At 36.5% G+C, this 22,741-nt stretch overlaps 2 protein-coding genes and 1 pseudogene across 2 annotated transcripts; 2 read left to right on the top strand and 1 right to left on the bottom strand.

Annotated features, from left to right (window-relative positions):
- The first annotated feature begins 4,272 nt into the window (after positions 1 to 4,272).
- On the top strand, positions 4,273 to 6,886 carry LOC143591893 (serine/threonine-protein kinase CDG1-like). The gene is made up of 5 exons (XM_077071957.1): positions 4,273 to 4,786; positions 4,850 to 4,998; positions 5,514 to 6,404; positions 6,603 to 6,755; positions 6,875 to 6,886. Exons 1-5 carry the CDS (start codon positions 4,273 to 4,275, stop codon positions 6,884 to 6,886), a joined length of 1,719 nt encoding a protein of 572 aa, XP_076928072.1.
- A 1,446-nt stretch (positions 6,887 to 8,332) lies between these two features.
- Positions 8,333 to 9,070, bottom strand: LOC143591892 (secreted RxLR effector protein 161 pseudogene; annotated as a pseudogene).
- Positions 9,071 to 14,202: 5,132 nt separating this feature from the next.
- Positions 14,203 to 16,612, top strand: LOC143591897 (uncharacterized). Its single transcript, XM_077071959.1, has 4 exons — positions 14,203 to 14,238; positions 15,945 to 16,170; positions 16,276 to 16,402; positions 16,524 to 16,612. Exons 2-4 carry the CDS (start codon positions 15,950 to 15,952, stop codon positions 16,572 to 16,574), a joined length of 399 nt encoding a protein of 132 aa, XP_076928074.1. The 5' UTR covers positions 14,203 to 14,238; positions 15,945 to 15,949; the 3' UTR covers positions 16,575 to 16,612.
- Positions 16,613 to 22,741: the final 6,129 nt, after the last annotated feature.

Genomic DNA, 22,741 nt, shown 5'->3' with positions numbered 1-22,741 from the left:
GAACTAGAAAACCTATATGTGTACCCCAAAATCGCTTAACGTTCTTGTTGTTTTTTCTTAATTTTAGTTCCGACAGTTATGATTTGTTTTCTTGAATAAAACCAAATAACCAGTATGGTACAAAACAACAAATACCAACTTGTTTTTGAGCATCTCCAATCCATTCCATGTATTTATGTGAGGAGAGTTTGTAAATTATAGATGGGGTTTTGAGTGATTGTGAGTGTAAATTATAGAGTGGAGAGAGAAAATGTAGTGATTTTTTTGTAAATTTGTGGAAACTTTGTTTGCCCCTATTTAATTATTAATATTTATTGAATTGGTTGTAAGTATAGGAGAAAGAAAACTATAATGATAAATGTATAAAATAATGTTTAATTGAACAGGATAGAGAAATGTAGTATTTTGTAATGTAATTATAAACATGGGAATGAGGTACGAGCTGGGAATGCTCTAATGAACAAATTGATAAAACAAATTTCTTGTATTTTATATATGACTTGACTAAAACTATCTTTGTTATATGAAGTCAGTGTACATATACAGACACAACCAGCATACATTTTATTTGATAGGGGTACAATATGGGTTGCCTTTAAATTGTTGAAAGTTAATCTTGAAACGAGTTAAAAGAGAAAGGTGAAAAGGTTAAGTGAAATTGATTTAGGGGGTGTTTGGGATTGCTTTTTTAAAAGTACTTATGGCCTTTTGAAGAGACAGAATATCAAAAATGCCCCTCCAAAAGCACCTAAAATCTCCAAAGCTTTTAGGTGCTTTTGAAGGGGCATTTTGGATATTTTGATTATGTTAAGTTTATGTTTAGTTTATTTGATTTATGTGCAAGTTCATCTAGTCTAGATGTTAGGAGTTTGAGTTTGATTATGTTAAGTTTATGTTTGGTTTGAATAGGATTAGTAAGATTTATTTATAATATTACATTTTCGGGTGATTGTAGGCATCATGAGTTGTAACTTACGCTTTAACCATTTGTATATGGCTGATGTCATCTTGCCTGTATGTTATTTTGACAACTGTCCCACCTTCTACACACGTGTTTACTCTCTGTCTCGCTACCTCACTGTACTCCACTCCATAGTTACTTATCATCTCTCTTTCAACTTGCCTATAATCTCTCTCTCCTAAACGAAGGAAGATTCATGGTTTTGTACGCGATTTCTACCTGCCTCTTTCCTCCATCGTGATCGTTGTCAGGTTCCGTTCAGAACCCGTGGTGGCGGTGGAGTGGTAGTGTTTGCTGTCCGTTGTGGTTTGCTTCTCAAATGTTTTCCGACTTACTGTGTTAGGCGGCTATACAACTGTCTCTAGAAAATAATTGTGACTCGGTTGGGTTGATAAAAGCTATGATGATCACGTATCTGAGCCTATCTGTGATTCTGTTTTTGAATAACCTTTTATCGTTGGTTGGGTTTTCTTTGGTTTGATTTACGCACTATTGCTGGCATAGGTCAGTTACAATTTGTATTGATCAGATCATATTTGTAGTTCCATAATGTTAAATTTGCAAAATCTATATGTATTTGAATGTTCCGTGAACTTGCTTTAGGTGGAGACTACATATCTACAGTTAAAGTTAAAACAAAACTATCGGATGCGTTAGAGTCGGGCACATGTTGCTTTGTAGCTTTTTGAATTTGTGATGACGCAAAATTTTTGACTATGTTCTGTTAGTGGATATTTTTTCACGTTGCATAGGTGGGTAATTGTTGTTTGTTGAATAAAGTAAAGGCCCTGCTATTTTTTTTAAGGTATTAGGCAAGTTTGGGCTATTTCTACTTTAAGGTACTATTTTCTTCCATCACATTCATTTAATATTGATATGGTTTAATGGTTATCGGTAATGGGTAATTGTTTTGTTTTAACAGCTTATCAATTCAAGTAGGGTGCGATTATGCAATCCTTCAGAGGTACTATTTTTATTCTACAACTTATAACTTCCTTGAACATGGTTATAGCGTTCTGTATGTTCTAATGAAAATAAATAACCAACTATAACTTTCAAATATATTTAGCTCCTCTAAAGGTAGCAAATACCATATCATGATGTAATTTTTTGTCTACCTTACGTTTGCAATAGTTGCATTTGGATGTAAAAATAGATGATGACGATTATCAAAAGAGAACATTCATTATTCTCTTTAAGTGGTTGAAGCACTTCACATATAACCTTAATGTCTAATTTGGTTTATATATGTAAAATAGGAGTGTGTTTTGGTGCTTTTATCAGATGTTGACGTCTCGCAGAGTATTATTCTCAAATATTAATTAAATGGTCATCTACAAGAATTGGTATTCGACTTTTGTTTTCATTTAGGTATATCAAAAATAAGTAGAATTTTATTGCTTTCAGTTGCAAGTAACTCTTTGGTTATAATATGTTAAGATACATGCATAAAAATTGATAGCGTGTGGTTAGCGGTTAAGATATTTATGGGTTTATGGTGCCGATTCAGAACTCTGTGTTAAGTAGTTTTTTTTTGGTATCCACTTCAGAGTGTGAACCAAATTGGCTAACCTTGATTAAATGCTTCTTTTTATCCTTTTTCAGTTCGTTGGCTAACAGCTTGGGTTGAACCAAAATTTTGCTGCTACAAGTTTGAGTGTTGTGGGTAATGAAGAACACAATCTCATGTTGCTTGATCATTGTACACTTAAAATTTTGCGGGATAGTCGGCTCATACTGATGCCCTAAGAGGTATGGAGGATGTTAATCAAGGATGTTAATCAAGTGGGCATATGTCAGCTTAAAGTCTATGATCATGATCTGCACTAGGATTCAAAACTATTGTATTTACTAGATTTTGTATGTGGCAAGGTGTGTTGGTTAATTACTTTTTACTATTTTGTATTTGACGGTAAATGCGAATCCAAAAGTTTGTCACAGCATCGTCCCCCGCGTTGCGGGGGTGGAACTACTAGTAAATATACAATTACAACTGACTTTCTGCAATGGGTGTTGTACGTTACGCTTTGTTATTTGACAAATGCAGATGTATGTGTGTAGCACCACGTGTCTTTCACCGACACTTCCTTTCCTTCCAGAGGTCCATCTATCAAACCATTTGCTTATGATTTATCTCTATCTCTGCCGTATCTCACTTTTCATCTCCACTTCTGATTTTTGATTTACTCTTCATCCTCTCTGTAGTTCCGATTTAACCACCAGCATCGCTCAAAAGGTAAGCCACCATACACCATAAAAGTTGCTCCCTTTTGTTGGTTGATTGTTTTCAGATTTTGTTGATTAGGGTTTCTTCTAACGGGATCGGTTGCTAAATGTTTGTTGTAATCACTCATATGTTGTGTATTGATTTGATGATTGTAATTTTTTCCTTTTTTTCGTCAGGGTCGTAGGTGGCTAAACAGGATTAATTGATTTTCGTCACGGCCGTAGGCTAAAACCAACTACCTATAGTGTTAACGCAATATAATTTTTCCACATTTAATTATACTCTCCACAAAGGCTGTGAAGTATAAGTTTCAATTTTTACAATTTCCCCTTTATGAATGATAAAATGAAAAATATATCGAACTCACTACCTTTCTTTTAAATGTGTGTGGCTTACCAACTCAACTATAATTAATTGATTTTAGCCTTCTCTTTTTTTTTAATTGGTATAGATTCATAGCTTTTCATTTTTAATTTCTTTTAAATTACAAATACAAATTATTCTTACTAATCTATGTATTCTAGAATTTTTTATATCTTATGAGTCCATAAGATATGTTATTATGTATATATATATATATTGAATTTAACTGTTTTGTTTTAATTTTCTAATCACCCGTGCATCACACGGGCTCTATCCCAGTATGTAAATGTTTTGAAACACGACATGAAAATAACACCACACTCAACATCTTTAACATAGACATTTAATTACAGACAATTAATTCATTCCATTTTCAATTGAAAACTTCCTATTAAAGTTAGAACATAATTAAATTAAAATATCATAATTAAACTTAGATATCTTGAATAAAACAAAATTATATTAAAACAACTAATCCATTTCCGTATTGTACTCCTTTTCTCATTTATTGTACTCCTCTATTCTTGCATACATTAGTTACAATGCGCTCTTTTCCCGTGTAATGCTGTAGGTGCAAGAAAAAATTGTGATTCCACATGAGGTAATACGGTTGGCGACAAATAATTTTGATGAAAAATATCTTATTGGCACAGGCGGATATGGTGCAGTCTACAAAGCAGAACTCAGTCATCTCCATATTAGAAGTTCTTGGGCAATAAAAATGAAGAGTAAATGTGATTCTTCTAAAATACTCTACACTGTAGCAATAAAGCGCATATTGAGTAGGGAAGACAACCAAGGAAAAGAAGGGTTCCTTGCCGAACTTGACGTGCTCCGTAAATATGAGCATCCCAACATAGTGTGTCTTCTTGGAGTTTGTGTTGAAGGTAGAGAAATGCTTCTTCTCTACGAGCACGCTTCCAATGGAAGTTTGGATGAGTATTTGGGAAGCACCGATAAGCTCATTAGTCTTACGTGGGCACAACGTCTAGAGATGTGCATTGATATTGCACATGGATTGAATTACCTTCATACAAACATGAAGGACAAAAGTAGGATAACACATCGTGATATTAAAAGTGCCAATATTCTTTTGGGTAAGAATTGGGAGGCCAAAATTGCTGACTTTGGGCTCTCTAAAGTTCACTCCGGGAATCTAGAGGAGGCGAGCACCATCAACACAAAAACTATTGCAGGCACAGAAGTGTACTTAGACCCTGAATATGCTAGGACAGGTAGGTTGAAAAAAGCATCAGATATATACTCCTTTGGGGTAGTTTTATTTGAGATCTTTTCAGGGAAATTGGCTTATGATAAAACCTACATGGAGGAAAATGACAAGGGGCTTGCACCCATTGCACAAAGACACTTTGAAAAGGGAACAATAAAAGAAATATTAGATCCTAACATGATGGATGAAGCTTCTGAACTCGGTTTAACTTTAAAAGTAAGACCCACTCATGAATCTTTAGATTTATTTTCAAAAATTGCGTATCGATGTCTGGAAAGAAATCAAGACAAGCGCCCAACAATTGAAGTCGTCATCAATGATCTTAAGGAAGCATTACAATTTCAAGTAAGGCAATGTTTTAAATTATTGTCTTACTAACTATTGTCATTGGGGCTACGGTTAAGAAAAGACTTTTCTTTGTATTCCTTATCAATAGTGGTACGTAAGTAGTGCATTATGCTAGCTATTTTAGAAACCTAAGCACAGTTAGCTTATGTATAAAGCATAACTATTTTTTTATTTTCTTATTATTTTGAGAACTGTAATCCGAAAATTAATGTTTGCGGTTTATATCTTTTTAAATGCACAAATTGTATATATTTATGTGAATTACATAAAAGAAAGTTTGCACTTAATTTTGTTTAGCTTTTACTAAGGTTTGCATTTAATTATGTTCAGTTTCTGCTGTTAAAAAATATTATTCAAATCAACGTACTTTCAATAATACACAGGAAATCCGGATGAAAACCCTCAAAATTTCATTTGAACACATAAAATTGGGTGTGGAGAACTTCAGTGATGACAAATGCATTATCAGAGGTGTATATGGCCTGTTGTACAAAGGAACACTTCAAGACAATAACAGACACAAGAAAGTTGTTGTTAAACGGTTTACTTGCAAAGAATATGGTTTTTTGAAAGAATTTGAAGTTCTTTTCAAGTATAAACAAGAGAATATCATTGGTCTTGTAGGCTATTGTATAGAAAATGAAGAAAAAATCATTGTTTATGAGAACGCCTCTAAGGGAAGTCTTAGTATGTACTTGAATGATCCTAGTTTTTCATGGACAAAACGACTTAAGATATGCATTGATATTGTGAAGGGGTTGAAGTTTCTCCATGGAGGGGATGTGGGACAAGATGTGGTCATACATAGAGACATAAAAAGTTCCAACATACTACTAACAGATGACTGGAAAGCGAAAATTTGTGGATTTGATCTTGCCTTAACATGTCCCACAAATAAGGAAATAGAGTATGACATTAATGATGTTGTAGTCTCGGCTGGCTACTGTGACCCATTGTATTTGGAAACACATTTATTAACCAAAGAATCTGATATTTACTCATTTGGTGTGATTTTATTTGAAATCTTGTGCGGGAGATCTGCTTGTCTAGATGATGTTAAAGGTCACAATCCTTTTATAGACGATTTTGTTAAAAATCACTTTCAAGCAGCAAGACTTGAGGAGATAGTATTTGAGGGCATAAAGAAACATATTCTGCTGAAATCATTTGCTGTATTTCAAAGGATTGCATTTCTATGCTTACACCAAAAGAGAGAAGAACGACCCACAGCTAGTGATGTGGTTGAACAACTTCAGAAAGCTTTGGAATTTCAAGTAAGTTTTCACAACATTACATTTTAGTCGTTTTTATTTATGAATAGACAATAAAGTATGTACAGTGTGATCCTCACTTGAAACCCTTTTCTAGTTCTCTTTTGTTTTTCGAAGTCTAGAATAAATCAAATATTCAAATGGAAATAGCAAAACTTAGATATGCTGTGCATAGTTTTTTATTTTTTAATTAATATGCAGGAGGCATATGAAATACGGAAGGCTAAATTGGACAGAACGTACGAAGATATACTTCATGAGTTTTCAAGGTCTCCTGAAAGTTACTCCACAATGCGGAAAAAGGATATCTATAACATACTCTCCAAGGGAATCCTATTTGAAGATGACAAATTGGTACTTCATTCTCTTAGCTTATTTTGCTGTGGATCTTTTTCTACTTTTAAAATAGTATTTATCATTATGCATGGTTCATTTGTGTTATTTTATTTATTTTTCTGTATATGAATCTGAAGTTTAAATTCTAAACTATAGGAACCAAGATTGGCCAAAATTGTGTTCACACACAAGCTAAGTATGTATATTGTTACAATAACTAGTAGAGATGATCAAGAAAATGACCATTTTATAGTCATATTATAAAGAATCCCTCTTACAGTACTCATTCATGAGATTTTTTTTTTGTATTTCATACATTTAAATGCATGTCATATGAGATGCTATTTTGCATATCCAATTTTCACTTCCATATCATCATCATCATCCAATGTCCCTTCATGATTGATAAGACAATCCTAATACACGAAAACAACTTGCGTAATATGTGCAATGTACATATATCATATTCTTTTAGGGGGCTTGATGCTCATATTATTCTACCCATGATTCATGCATCTTAGTTTTTCATCTTCCAAATGGTTAAATGAACGTCAAATAGACATCTTATCATATTCAACCACCACATGTGGATTTATTAATCATAATTTATTTATCCTCAATCAGATAACTCATGTCACTGAACAGACAATTTGGGATTTAGAACAATCAGCTCACTTTATTCGGGAGCATGACTAAGATTACCACTCAGAGCCTATCACATCACCAACTGTTAAGAGGACGTATTCAAAAAGGAGACATAGAAGGAATATGCCACCTATGACACTCAACGAGGGGGAGATGATGGCTTCATCTTCTACTATCTCAGATCTAAAACCACTTCCCAAAAGGGGTTGACGTGTTCTTATTGCGTGTCATGAATACAATACTTGAATAAACCTATTCCCAAATGAAACATAAATGACAAATCACACGTTCTCAAACAAAGGTCCCGACCTAGCTACCAGGTACCACAAATATACAATAAGACTATGGGCTTGTTTGGACCTTTAAAATAAGGCTTTTGGTTAATATTTTGGGTGATATATTAATTGATGGGCAAAATTAAAACAGGGGAAAGTGGGGACATGTCAGGATGGGTTGGAAGAAGGAATTCATTGGGTCACAAGCTCTCTTCACTCCAATTTTTTAAGTTCCGATACTTCTTTGCACTTGTGGTGGTGCATCGCATGGAGACGACTGATTTATATAGGTGCCATCATTTGAAAATTTAAAAGGGATTTCAGCGTGTTGTTCATGGCTGGCGTAATTGAAATTTGGAAGGTAAAAACAACTGAACTTGTTATATTTTTTTCTTTGCAAAAACAAATTAGACAAAAATTGAACCAAATTGCACTTTATGGTTGTCTAACTATATATTGCTTTTGTTTTTCTTCAGAGGTCTAATGTTAAGACAATAAGATTTCAAGTCTAAACCTTTATTGTATAGATTGATAAGTGTGAATACTTGATTACAAATAAACCCTATTTATAACCATACAATTACTTGTTAGACAAGAATAGGAGAAAAACTAACTCAAAAACCCTCTAGGTTTGTAAGTACGACAACTAGGTCCCCGCACTTACGCAAGATTACACTAACAATCACCCCCCCCCCCTAATATTGTGGCACCGATGAAGCTTCGCATCTCGTTAAACTTCAACCGTGGCAACGCTTTTGTAAGGATGTCTGCTTTTTGTAAATCTCCACTAACATGTTCCACCTTGATTTGTTCTCTCTTGATGCACTCCCGAATGAAATGGTACCGTGTGTTGATGTGCTTGCTTCTCCCGTGAAAAACCGGGTTCTTCATCAAGGCAATAGCCGATGAATTATCCACCTTCAACGTCACGATCTCCTCCTTTTCCCCAGTCATTTTTGACAACAAACCCCGAAGCCATAAGGCTTGACATGCAGCCGATGTAGCTGCCAAAAATTCAGCCTCACATGATGATAACGCCACCGTTCCTTGTTTCTGAGAAACCCATGATATCGGTGATGTACCATAGTAGAAAATCAAACCTGAAGTGCTCCGACCATCATCCATATCCACTGCATGACTACTATCACTATACCCGTGCAACATACTGTTTCCGCCTCTTGAGTAAGTAATACCAAAGTCTAGTGAACCTCTTAGATATCGGAGAATATATTTAACCGCTTGAGCATGAGCTTGAGTTGGTGATTGTATGAATCGACTTACATAACCAACCGAGTAGTTCAAATCAGGTCTCATATGAGTTAAATACCGCAAGGTTTCGATTATCCTTCTATAACCGGTCGGATCTACCTTCGGATTCTCATCTTCTTTAGACAAATTTAAGCCATGTTCCATAGGAAATTGAATCGAGTTGCACTCCCAAAGATTTGCTTCTTTTAGGATCTTCGTTACATAACCACTTTGCTTTTACGTTATCCCACGATCGCTTTGCTTCACTTTGATCCCGAGATAGTAGTGCAACAACCCGAGGTCACTCATCTTGAACTTTGACTCCATCTGTCTTTTGAAATTTGAAATTTCTTGCACACTTGTACCCGTGACTATAAATTCATCAATGTAAACTCCAACGAGTAGTGGCCTTTAACCGGAACACCTATTTTAAATCGTTTGTTCTTGCTTACATCGAGTGAAACCGAGTTCCTTTAACGACCCGTCTAGTTTAGTATTCCACGACCTTGGAGCTTGGCATAGACCGTATAACGCTTTAGCCAACTTGTACACTTTTCTTTCTTGACCTTTCTTAACAAACCCATCCGGTTGAAACACGTACACCTCTTCTTTTAAATCACCATAAAGAAACGCGGATTTTACATCCAAGTGATGCACTTCCCAACCTCGGTTTGCTGCTAACGCGAGTTAAAGTCGAACGGTTTCAATTCTCGCCACTGGTGCGAACACCTCTTCGAAGTCGATCCCATATTTCTAAACATACACCTTAGCTACGAGTCGGGCCTTGTACTTGGTTATTTTTCGGCTTCATATCTTTTGATTTTATAGACCCACTTTAAACCTATCGGTTTTACTTTGGGTGGTGCTTCGACTAACCGCCATGTCTTGTTTCTTTCAATAGACTCGATCTCCGCTTCCATTGCTTTTCTCCAATGTTTTTCATTATTCGCTTCTTGAAAATTTAACGGTTCATCATCGAATAATAATAGGAGATTTACCTCGTCGGTTGTTGGGTCTTGCTCGGCGGGTGTCGCTATACCTTCAACCAGAAAGTCGCTAAATTTCTTGGGTAAAACCGTCTTCCAAGTAGTTCGACGCGGCTGAACTTGTAACGGCTCTTCGTTTAGGCTAGTATCGGGCCTAGTCGGGCTTACATGTGGGCTGCCACCTTCTAAACTTGACGACTCACTTCCGTTTCTGATACGAACCAACTCACCAGTATCATGTCGGTCTACAGACCCAGTGTCAAACCTGGATGTCACCTGCTCCGATTCGAGTTCAATATCGCACCTAACAATAAACTCGGTCCATTCAGGACCCTTTTCACCCTCTTGTTTGTCAAGATCAGCCCAAGCGTATTTTTTACACTCGTCAAACTTGACATCTCGCGTAACGTGTACTCACCTTTTGATCGAATCAAACATACGGTAGGCTTTTGTTCCAGGTTGAGTGCCTAAGTGAATCATCACAATGCTTCGATCGTCCAATTTCTTTTGACCGGTACCAAGGACTTTTACATACCCCGTGCATCCGAACACTTTAACGTGTGAAAGGTTCGATTTTCTTCCTTTAAAACGCTCGTACGGAGTCAAATCGTCCAACGATTTTGTTGGTGACTGGTTTAGTAAATCAACCGAGTGATGAACCGCCTCTCCCCATAGATCTTGTAGTAGTGACATCGCCTTTAACAAACTTCGAGTCGTACCAAGTATGGTTTGGTTTCTTCTTTCAACCACTCTGTTTTGATGTGGGGTGTACGGGGCCGTAAACTGATGTGCCACACCTATACTTGAAAAGTAATCTTTCAACACATGGGATGTAAATTCACCCCCATTGTCAGTGCGTATAGTTTTGAGTTTCTTGCCCGTTTTGTTTTCCACCCTTTTCACGAAATCTATGAGTAAGCCCGCAACTTGGTCTTTCGTCTTTATCATGAAAACCCATATATAGCGGGTGTAGTCGTCAACAACTAGTAAACATTATCGGTTGCCATCATGTGTCTGGGGAGTAATCGCGCCACAAACATCGGCATAAACGAGCTCGAGTGGTACATTTGCACGATAATTAAATTCTTTCGAGATATCCGATCTTGTTTGTTTGCCTAGCATACATGCATCACAAATTTGCATCGGGTGTTCGATTCTTGGCACTCCATCCGCGAGTTTCGAGAGACCCTGAAGGGCATCGAAATTCAAATGCCCCAATCGAGAATGCCATATCCATGCGACATTATGCAAATTGACTTGTAAGCAACCGGAGAAACAACCTTTAAATTAATTTTATAAACCCGGTTAAAGGAACGCGGTACCTTGATTAGAAGTCTTCCATCTTGTTCGAATATCCATAAGATACCGTCTTGGATCCCGATCTTGCATCCTCCTTCGTCTAATTGCCCGAGACTTATAATATTATTTTTTAGAGATGGAATAAAATAAACGTCACTCAAGGCTCGTTGTTCTCCCCTTTGACCTTCTACCACTATCGTGCCTCGACCTTCAATTTCAACACATGAACCATCACCGAAACTTACTTTACCGGTCTTGTTATGATCGATGTTGGAAAACCATTCCGGATTTCCCGTCATGTGGCTCGCCCCGTTATCAAGAATCCGCGTGTTTTTATCACACGGGGTTGAAGCATATTGCTTCGGATCAACCCGGTCTTCTATTAGAAAAACGACATCTTCCTTACTCCGAGCTACCGTCATCATGTTTAGAACATGCCCGCCATCTTGAGCAAGGTTACTTTGATTGTTTGTCTCCTTGTTTCGGTTAGGACATGACGTGGCAAAGTGTCCTAGTTCATCACACCGATAACATTTAATCTTTGACTGATCCTTCTTCACTCGGGGTTCTTTCTTTTCCCGATCCACAACCTTACCTTTTCCCTTGTTCTTTTGACTTGAATCGGTTCCCATCTTGTCTTTCCCATGACGCCTTTATTGATTGCTTTTAGCTTTCCATTCTTCATATGTATATAGGAGTTGTTCTTGCTTACCGGGCACTGGTTTGTCTTCATCTCCAGATCGTTCCTCGAACGCTTTTAGGCGTCCAACGACTTCATGGAACGTCATGGTCTTTATATCGGCAAACTGTTCTCCAAGATTACTTGCTTTGGAAGCTATTTGGCTTATCTTGGTCAAGAAGTCATCAATCGTGTCCGTTTCTTTCATCTTGAGTACATCGAACTCATGTTGAAGAGACTCAATACGTGCTTCTCGAACTATCAACCCCAACATAACAAGTCTTAAGTGCATCCCATGTCTCTTTAGCGGTGGAAAGGTGAGCCATTTGCATCACCAAAGCCTCCAGCATGCCTTGATAAAGATACACAACCGCCAACCATCTATCTTCGAGTCAACCACCGTTCCCGTTCTTGGTTCGATAGCCTCCAACAACCCTTGAACCTTGAAAATAGCCTTGATTATTACCGTCCAAATCGTGTAATTGGTGGACGTAAGAATCGGAAGAACTCGGTTCTTTGGGAAAACCGCTTGATTACTTGGCCCTCCAACTTGATTATTTGGTTGATCGCCCATCTTTTCTTCTTGTTTGTTAGAATTCAATTCAAATCTAGACCCAATATTGTTGAACCTGTGAAGAGTTTCAAAACGAACAGATCTGATCGAATAGCTTAACTCCTGGGAACCTTCTGATATTGAATGCTTTCAAAAATTCCTTATGCCACGTGGGGTGTATTTGAATTAATTTAAATAACCCTTGAAACAATAAAAGAACCCTTGAATACGACAAGAAACCTTTGAGCAATTCTAATATTTCAAAACTTCTCTGGAATGCTTCAAGAACCCCTTTAACAAATATAATATCCCAAAACTCCAAAACAACTTCCCTTCCTGTTCGTCGGTGCACACAAAGCTACTCACAAACCATGAAGATTAATTGAATAAAATAAAGTTTCGTTGTGCTTACTACTGGATAAAACTTTGCCTGTGATTGTAAAACCCAAACTTTGCTCTTAAACCACTTCTGCTGCTTCTTGGTTCTTGATGCACGTCATGAAAATTTGACGACCAAGACCTGACCCAGAACACCTTAGCAGTTGATGAGATTACAAACGCCGTTCAGGTAAGTCGCCGGAATCTGTTCTTCACGACCTGCTTCTTGATTTCCGATCACCGATTAACACCCGTTGCAAGCTTTCCAGACTTTCTTGATCGGTAATCCTCGCCGCCGATACAGAACATTAACCGTAGCTCTTGATACCAACTGAAGACAATAAGATTTCAAGTCTAAACCTTTATTGTATTGATTGATAAGTTGTGAATACTTGATCACAAATAAACCCTATTTATAACCATACAATTACTTGTTAGACAAGAATAAGAGAAAAACTAACTCAAAAACCCCTAGGTTTGTAAGTACGACAACTAGGTACCCGCACTTACGCAAGATTACACTAACATAATGAACTTCTTGGAAACATTTCTTTAATGTTGGTCTTCTTCTGAAATTATCAACGCAATGGAGGAAATGTCTAACACAGTAAGCTTTTAGGGATTCGAATGATTTCCTTTATGTCAAATATCGAACCAATGACTAGGTTCTTTTGCCTGATCTGTGTTCATTAGTAGTACTTATGATAGAAAAGTTCAATCTTAATGCAAGTGCCTAAGCTTATGGGATTAACTTTTGTTATTTAATTTCTTGAAGAAGAAGAAACAAGCATGGAGTACTACTGTAGGTCCTAAGAATGGATCTTACAACATTACTCGGATCAATCCGTGTTGTTTGTTAGCGGAAATCACTAACAACACTCGGATCTCGGATCTTAGTTTGCAAACATAAAAGAAAAAAAAAGATGAAGTTTGAAGAGAAGTTCTTTTATTTCCAAGAGTGTTATGGTGAAATGGGTAAAGTGACCCTTTTATAGGGTCCCCATTTCTTCAAGGTTTACATTACATGGGCTCAAGTGGGCTTGCCCATTGACCTTTTACCGTACAGATTTAACGTAATACATCAACTATAAGCAAACAAAAAGAGATACACAATCCTAATAATAATATAGAATATTAGCCCTACAAGTACTAGCAATCTATTAGATTTTATTCATTTATAGCGTTTTATTCATGTTTTGTATCTACTGAATGATTCTATGTACCTTAAAACAAAATTGTAATGTTTATATACAAAGTTCACTTCAATATATGGAGGTATTTACATTTCTACTTGTGTACATTTTTTTATGTACAACAGCAGATATGTAATATAAATACTCTTTAGTTTTTCAAATTGGAAAGTGTACATTTTTAATGAATAAAGTTTAGGTTTTAAGTGGAGGTGGTGGTCGAGGTAGTGGGCGAGGTAACGGTCATGGTAATAACAACCTATAACCTTAAGTTTATTTTATAGCTGTTGTGGGTATTAATAAAACAATTTATAATTACTTTTGTGCGAAAAATTAGTTATTGTCATATGCTTTTATTATATTTGTACTCTACCAGTAGCATAAGTTAGTATAGAATTACTATTAGTTTCTCACACTTTTACATAGTTTTTGTCATAAATCTTAAATATAAATTATAAGTTTAAAATAAGTTAGTCAGACAGTTTGGATAACCCAAAATTATTAGCTTTTATACAAGTATGAGTAGGGTTAATTGATAAGTAATTCTATTTTAATTTTTTAAGTTGAGAAAAAAATGCTTTTTTAATTCTGTTTGTTAAATTAAAACTTAATCATTAATGATGTTCAAATAGATGAGTAGTTTATTGTTTATTAACAACACAGACTTGGGACCATATATATTTGATCATTGAACCATGACTTTTTAGATATTGAAGAAACACTAACCGGACCCCGGGCAGATTACAAGTAACCGGGGGGTTAGATAGATGTTTCCCACGAGGGGTTAGACCCAGAGAAGATGGTTCTTCTGATAACCTGCAAAACAGACACCGTGAGCTTGTCACTGAGAAGGGGGGGTTCCTCCTTGTGACCACCCTCCGGCGTGAGAATCAGACTAGATTGCTCTTTAAATATAAATGTATATTAAGAGATTGCTAGAGCAGATATCAGGTATAATATGATGATAATATGATAAGATGAGATGATCATACCATTTGGGGTATTTATAGCCGAAGGTAGGTTTCCAAGGAGGTGTGGCATGCTGAATAGTATTCCTATTCCACCAACAGTGGCCTACGCACGTCCCCTGCTGGTAGTTGGTGGGTAGGCAGCGGCTGATAGTGACCAGGCCTGCTGTATACTATTCCTTTTCCACCAACTGCCGGCTATGCACGTGGTACGACAGGAGTTGGTGAGTAGGCAGCGGCTAATAGTGACATACAGTACAGGAGCATGCTGCTCGCCATACTGTTGTCAATAAGCTGTCGTATCTTTAGTCAGTTCTTTTGCCCATACCTCGTCAGGTACAGTACAGAAGATCTTCCCGTATCGTACGGACTGGCTTATGGGCGGGAGTATTCCCCCTCCCGCCTTTGTGCGGGATTGTTCCCGGCTTTGCTCATTCCTTCAGGTGACACTGAGTGATTGAGAGCTAAGTGCCTTGTGCGTATAGCCTTGCTGCACGGGTGGCCTTCCCTGATGGCTTGTATCCGAAGCTGCGGGAACAGGCGGAGTCCTTCACCATTGGGAGGCATTTCCTGCGGGAACAGCTTGCGTACTGCGCGTAAGGACGTCACGTCTCTGAGCATGGTGGGTCCTGCGGATCCAGTTGGTTTCTGCGCAGACGTCCCTCTTCAAGGTGAGTCTTGCGGATCCAACTGGGCTCTGCTGGGACCTACCTCTTCAGATATAAGTTACAAAAAAGCTACCATATGTGCCATATTGGTTTTTAAATACTTATTTTGTTTGAAATGATTTGTTACAGATTGTTTATTCATAAAACAAATAGAAAAGAATAATAATAATCCATATACACTAATTTCACGAATGTAAATATTATCTAATTATCGAAAGTTAATTATTATTAAAGGGGTGAATTCTTTTAGTAAGGCCTTTAACTAGTTCATAAGATAATTTTACATTTCTTTTTATTCTAATAGACTTGTTTTTTTAGAAATTATGACACTCAGTTCAACTGGAGATGGTGGTCGAGGTAGCGAGCAAGTTAACAGTCATGGTAGTACAGACCATAGTGGACAACCAACTACAAATGCATATCAGCCTCTCCATGAACCTAGTGATGACGAGGATGAGCCGGTTGCTATAGGTCAGGGACCGGTTGTCCCACGTCCGATACCTACACCTGAAAATCGCATTTGGATTTGGGTTGAAAATGATGAGTAAGTGTGAGACATGTGTGTGTGTGTGTGTATTGATATTCTCTTTTTAGGCGACTACAAAAGTATTATAATTGTTGATTGTGGTGTATTGTTTCCATTTTCTAGATTTAATATTCAAAATCCGGTTTCCCTAATTATTGGTAGCATTTTGAAGTTGATGTGGTCGGGCGGATGGCAAGGATGGAAATATGTTCCTATCCTTCATCGCGAACGCATGTTTGAGCGTTTTCATGTATGCCTATGACACATTTGTGCGTATTCTAATAATGCATATTTTATTATTTTTATTATAATAATGCCTATAACTTAATCAAGAGTATACACATTATTGATCAGTGTTTTTCTCCTTTTAGAAATACTGCCAGTGGGAAGCTGAGGAAAAAGACTCAATTCACTCTTGTTGAGAGAGGTGCGTTAAGGAAAAGTTTCCTAATCTGTTGGGACTAGAAACGCCGTATATTGTGTTGAAGGGTGCACCCTCAATGCCGAGTCCCGATAGTTCCTTTCCATATGACAGATATAATAAGGTTTGTATTCTCTAATAAAAAACAATACATAGATTTTGGTTTTCTTTTAGCTCCAACTAGGAGCATGCACGAGGTACAATCCTAAACTGGACCAATTACATGGTCCAGGTTTTGAAATGCATTTTATGGGATGAGTTCATGGGCTTCACTGGGTTGTTAAATACTTCAAACCGTTATGAACTATTTGGTTGCGTTTTATATTGGAAACAGGCGGTAAAAGCGGGCCGCGACATAGGGGATTATATAACTTATATTAGGTTTAATATTAAAAATATTGCTTACTTAAAAACTGGTTACATGCATTTACAAACTAGTAATTTTTTATGTACAATAAGCTTTTTTTATTTTGTATAAAACATTGAACGTTTATGTGTTTTTAAGAATGATCAATGGATTTATTACAATTATAGGTGCAACCGTTGGAAGAAAAAATAACTGAGTTAGAACAGGAAAAAAATAGCGGAGCTAGAACGAGGAAAAGTATAAAAACATGCTATGTTGGAAGAAAATTGAAGAAAATGCAAGATTGTTTGCTGAAATGAATGAGAAACTTCAACTATTGTCATGAAATCAACTACAAAACATTTCACCGAGTTAATATATGAAAATTTCAGTTTTTATTATGTTACTTTTTGGATGATTTAGATTGTTCTTGTAGCACATTTGGATATTTTATGCTATTTGTTTTGGATATTTTATTTTGTTTGGATATTTTATAAATTTTGAATATAATGTTGACAGAATTACAAATTTTGTCCTTTAAAAAAAACCAAATTACGGTTCGTGTCCTTTTCTAAGTTTCCTTGCAGGCGGTGTACTTTAAACTTTTTTTTCCTACAAGTTATGTCCTTTACGCTAACTGGGTTAGAAAAACTCTGTTAAATCCCATCACGTGAGAAGCATGTGAGGGTATATTGGTCTTTTTGTCCTTTTGAGCAAAAACTCAGTTAAAATGACATCGGAGCACCAGCTCTTACCCGGATCTCCGGCAGCTATCTAACGTCACAGCCGGTTGTTGAAGCTGAATCCCCATCTCCGCCGCCACAGCCGCCGTCACCACCATCTCCGCTGCCGGAGCAGAAACCGGAAGTAATCAGAACTTATTATTCTGTGTCTGGAGCTGATGAGAAAAAAGACAACAGCTTGGAGTTGAATAAAGTGTTGCCGGAAGTGCAAAACAAGTTACCGGAAAATCAAGATTCCGAGCAAAGAACAGAAATTGGAGTGAGAAAAAGAGTCAACCCGGTTCCGTTCGAAATCAATCGACTGACGCCTCAACAACTCAATCGACACCGGCGCGTGCGCGTCACGCGTGACATCAAAATCCTAAAAATTGAACTGCCAGATAAACCGCTGGTGGGTCCCATCGATGGTCGGAAGGTTACCAGACCCATCGGATAAAGTCAACCCGAGCTGGATTATGTTCAAAACGTCGACGTTTGACTTAAGCAGCGCGTAGTTATCCACCGGGCGGCGGCGCGTGTACGATGTTGTGGTATCGGAGTATACGACACCTGGGAACTCAGTGTCCATTGAGATGTATGGGTATTGATCGACATTGGGTGGTGTTCAGGCATGGTGATGATGGTGGCGGCGATTCTGGCATGGTGGTTGGTGACGGTAGGGTTGGTTTATTTTTAGAGATGAACAAAAATCAGAAATTAAAACCCTAAAAAAGAGGTGTTTTGTGATAGAACCCTAATTCCAAACGAATCAGAATTGAGGACGATGGTGGATGAGGGAATCGGAGATGGAGCGGTGGCTGGTGGCGGAGCTATGGTGGCGGTGGTGATGGTGTTTGAGGAGTGTTTATGGTGATGGTGTGGTAGAACATAGAGAGAGAAGTGAGATGAGGCAGCACAGAAACAGAAGAAGAAGAAGAAGAAGCAGGGTAGGCAAAAAGACAAAACTACCCTCACATGCTTCTCACGTGATGGGATTTAACAGAGTTTTTCTAACCCAGTTAGCGTAAAGGACATAACTTGTAGGAAAAAAAAGTTTAAAGTACACCGCCTGCAAGGAAACTTAGAAAAGGACACGAACCGTAATTTGGCTTTTTTTAAAGGATAAAATTTGTAATTCTGTCTATAATTTTTGCATGGAAAAAGTAAAAAATAAATTAAAAACATGAAAGCTTTTAGAAAAATACACAAAATGTATAGCTAAATATGTAACCAAAACCGTATATAATCCATAGCGAAATTTGCAAATATTTGTAGCTACATTTGTGGTAAAAAAAACAACTAAACTTTGTAGCTAAATTTCATAGCAAAAACCATAGCAAATTTATATAGCTAAAACCATAGCAAATTTCTATAGTTAGACCGTAGCAAATCTTTAGATGAAATTCGTAACTAAAGTTGTAGCTAAAACACAGTAGCAAACTCCGTAACTAAAAAATCCGTAGCAAAATGATGCAGTTATAAAATCGTAGCAAATTGTGTACCTAATAGTTTGTAGCTAAAAATCTGTAGCCAACAATTTTGTAGCAAAATATGTGCTAATGTAGCTAAAATAGTGATATCTCTATCGGTAGTTAAAATCGTTGCAAACTTTGGATTCTATTGCAAATAATTAAGTTGGCTACGACCTACAAGACTTGTATATACGGACCTAATCCGTAGCTAACACCCAGTTAGCTATGGATTTGCTACGGATTTGGCCATAACAAATACTTCCTTCGTCCCATCATAAGTGTCCTAGTTTGATTTTTCAAGTCTTTCTTGTTTAACTTTGACCGACAATATTTTTGTTTGTGTTGTATAATACTTGATGTAAGATATATGAATGGATTGGGTTTTAAATGTATTTTACATTGATATAATTTTCATCAAGTATTATATGACACGAACAAAAATATTTACAATCAAAATTGCAAAAGAAAGACTTGAAAAGTCAAACAATGACACTTATAATGAGACGGAGGGAGTACTTATAATGAGACGGAGGGAGTACTTGTTGTTTTTGTTGTAGTGTTAATATTACAAAGTAGTTGTTGGGGGTTATGATTTATTTATTATTCTTTTTAATAAAGTAATTATGTGTGTTACATTGTGTGTTATAAGGTGTTGGAACCTTTATTTATTTCTTTTATTATTATTTCTTAAATTTGACAATTAGTGGAATTTTTTGATTTGTTGCATTGTTGCAGTAAAGGTCTTGTTTTTTTTTCTCAATGCCTCCACGTTAATGGAGTATGCTGAATCATTTGTCTGTCATTTGCCACATGTATCCGAACATTGGGCTTTGAAGCCCAATGTAAATACTCTAAGTCTTATGGTTTGATTTTTGGACAGAAATATATATGACACCGTTGAATCCTCTTATGCAAAGGATCTTGATAAAAGGTCTATAACTAGATATGCAAATAAAGTAAAGGAGAATGTATTTAGTTGGAAAGCTCAATTATCATTAACTGAGATTGAATACATAGCCTTAACATAAAACAGTTAAAGAAGCTTGTGGCAGGATTAGTAAACACTTTAGGTGTGTACGTACCTTGATGATACTACGGTGTTTTGTGACAAGCAGGGGCTGTACAAGTTTCTAAAATCAGTATGTTTTATAAGTGAACAAAACATCATCAAAGTAAAGTTACAATTTGTTTGAGATATGGTAATTTAAAAGAAATTGTGGTGGAACAAATAAAATAGACGATAATCATGTCGATATCTTGACTAAAAACAATTAGCACTTTTGGTTGAAATTGTTATACGAAAAGCCATAATTGTTAGTATTCGTTATATTGAGTGGTTATATTGTCATTTCTATATAGTTACAAAGTTTATGTTAGAATTGATTAGTTTTCATTCTGGAGAGGCTAAAGGTGAAAAACATGGCTTAATATGCTCGTAGACAAATTAGTTTGAATTACTTCTTCTTTTCATTTCTTTCGTTTTTTGTAATCAATTGTTCTTCGTTATTGAACATTAACGGGTATTCTTTGTATTCAGTTTGTTCGAATGTCTTTCATAACATATATCAACTTACAATATTATGTATTGTGATTATAAATTAGTTTCTACATTTTGCATATTAAATTTTACATTATTACTGTTATTTCTATATGTGTTAATTCTTAATATTATATTTCCTACTTTTTATGATTTTTATGAATGTAACAATTTATTATACTAGTATTATAATTTAGTTGGCATCCCCATTGGTGAACACCAACCTAGATTCCCAACAACCAACCTTCAACCTCCAGCCTCTAGCCACCAACCCCCAAACGTGAACAGGTGAAACCCTTTCCCCCATAACCACCAGCAAACACACACAGTGAATCCTCCAAATTTTAAGTACGCCTTTGTTTCTTAAACTGTAATTAATTTACTTTGTGATCCTTAACTTATATAAGTGTCTCTTGTAAGGCTTATTTATCCTAACTTCCTTTGTTATATTTAAATAGGGCTGCTCTAGGGGAAGTAAATAAGGCTACGATCATGGCCGTTTTGGGCATGTGTGAGGTGTAGTTGTACAAGGCCCATTAAAGTGAGAGGTCCATAATTTTGAATTATATATATATATATATATATATATATATATTAATGCATTTTACATGTAATTTGTTATATTAATGCATTTTTCAAACAAAAGTCTTCAACCCATCTTCCATCATCTCTCCCCCATCACAATTCTCCCAGGTCTCACTTGTTCATTGTGTATAACCAGTCAGTTACCAGAAATCTAGCATCGAATCATCTACTGGAATCATCTTCTATCTCTGTTTCAAATCAGGTTAGGGTTCTTCTAAATCAATTTATTCCCTATTTTGCCCTAGTTACACTTCTTAAATCACCAAATCTTCTACAAATAATATATTAATTTGAGAGAAGAAAAATTAGATTTTATAAATTACCGTCTTAGTATCATTTTTGATATAAGATCATTATATTTTTTTGATGTTGTAACCAAAATCTTTAATTGGATATAATGTGCCCTGATACATGCCAAAATTTTATTTGATATATTTATATAGTCCTTATATATAAGCTACACAGAAAGATAAGTGCCTAAATATGTACAAGTGGATCCTACAATAATTTCACATAACAAGAATGTGAAGTGTTAAAAATTTATAATCAAATAACAATTCTCAACAGCAAGTAAAGTTACAATGGATAATCAGAGATGCCAGACAATCGAATTTGTGCGAGCTAGACAATTTCAAGTAGCTAACCTGATTTGCGTTTCGGCGGTTTTCGTTGCAACATGTAGACTGTTAACTAGAAAATATGGCGGTGGGTAAGATGCAACTTTGTTGCCAATAGTTTATAGAAGTATTTAAACTCATTTAGTGTATGTTTATAAAACTAGTTAAAGTCTTTGTGTGTAATTGATGTCTACAATCACCTATTTTATGTCTGCGTATTAGAATTTTTTCTTTAAAGACTGAAGAAACACTAAGTTACCCCGGGCAGATTACGGATAATCTGGGGGTTAAATAGATGTTTCCCACGAGGGGTTAGATCCGGCAAAGATGGCTCTTCTGATAACCTGCAAAACAGACACCGTGAGCTCGTCACTGAGAAGGGGGGGTACCTCCTTGTGACCACCCTCCGGCGTGAGAATCAGACTAGATTGCTATTGAATATAAACGTATATTAAGAGATTGCTAGAGCAGATATCAGGTATATGATGTAAGATATAAGATAAGATTAGATGATCATACCATTTGGGGTATTTATAGCCGAAGGTAGGTTTCCAAGAAGGTATAGCCGGCTGAATAGTATTCCTGTTCTACCAACTGTGGCCTACGCACGTGCCATGCTGGTAGTTGGTGGGTAGGAAGCGGCTGACAGTGACCAGGCCTGCTGTATACTATTCCTTTTCCACCAACTGCCGGCTATGCACGTGGTATGACAGGAGTTGGTGAGTAGGCAGCGGCTAATAGTGACATACAGTACAAGAGCATGCTGCTCGCCATACTGTTGTCAATGAGCTGTCGTATCTCTGGTCAGATCTTTTGCCCATACCTCGTCAGGTACAGTACAAAAAGATCTTCCAGTATCGTACGGACTGGCTCATTTGGGCGGGAGTAT

The sequence above is a fragment of the Bidens hawaiensis genome, unplaced genomic scaffold, assembly GCF_021521415.1.
Source record: "Bidens hawaiensis isolate Kalapana, Puna unplaced genomic scaffold, B.hawaiensis_p1.1 tig00040140_1, whole genome shotgun sequence".
Classification (NCBI taxonomy): Eukaryota; Viridiplantae; Streptophyta; class Magnoliopsida; order Asterales; family Asteraceae; genus Bidens; species Bidens hawaiensis.
The sequence above is the reverse complement of the archived record's forward strand: the minus strand, read 5'-3'. Positions and strand labels throughout refer to the sequence as shown.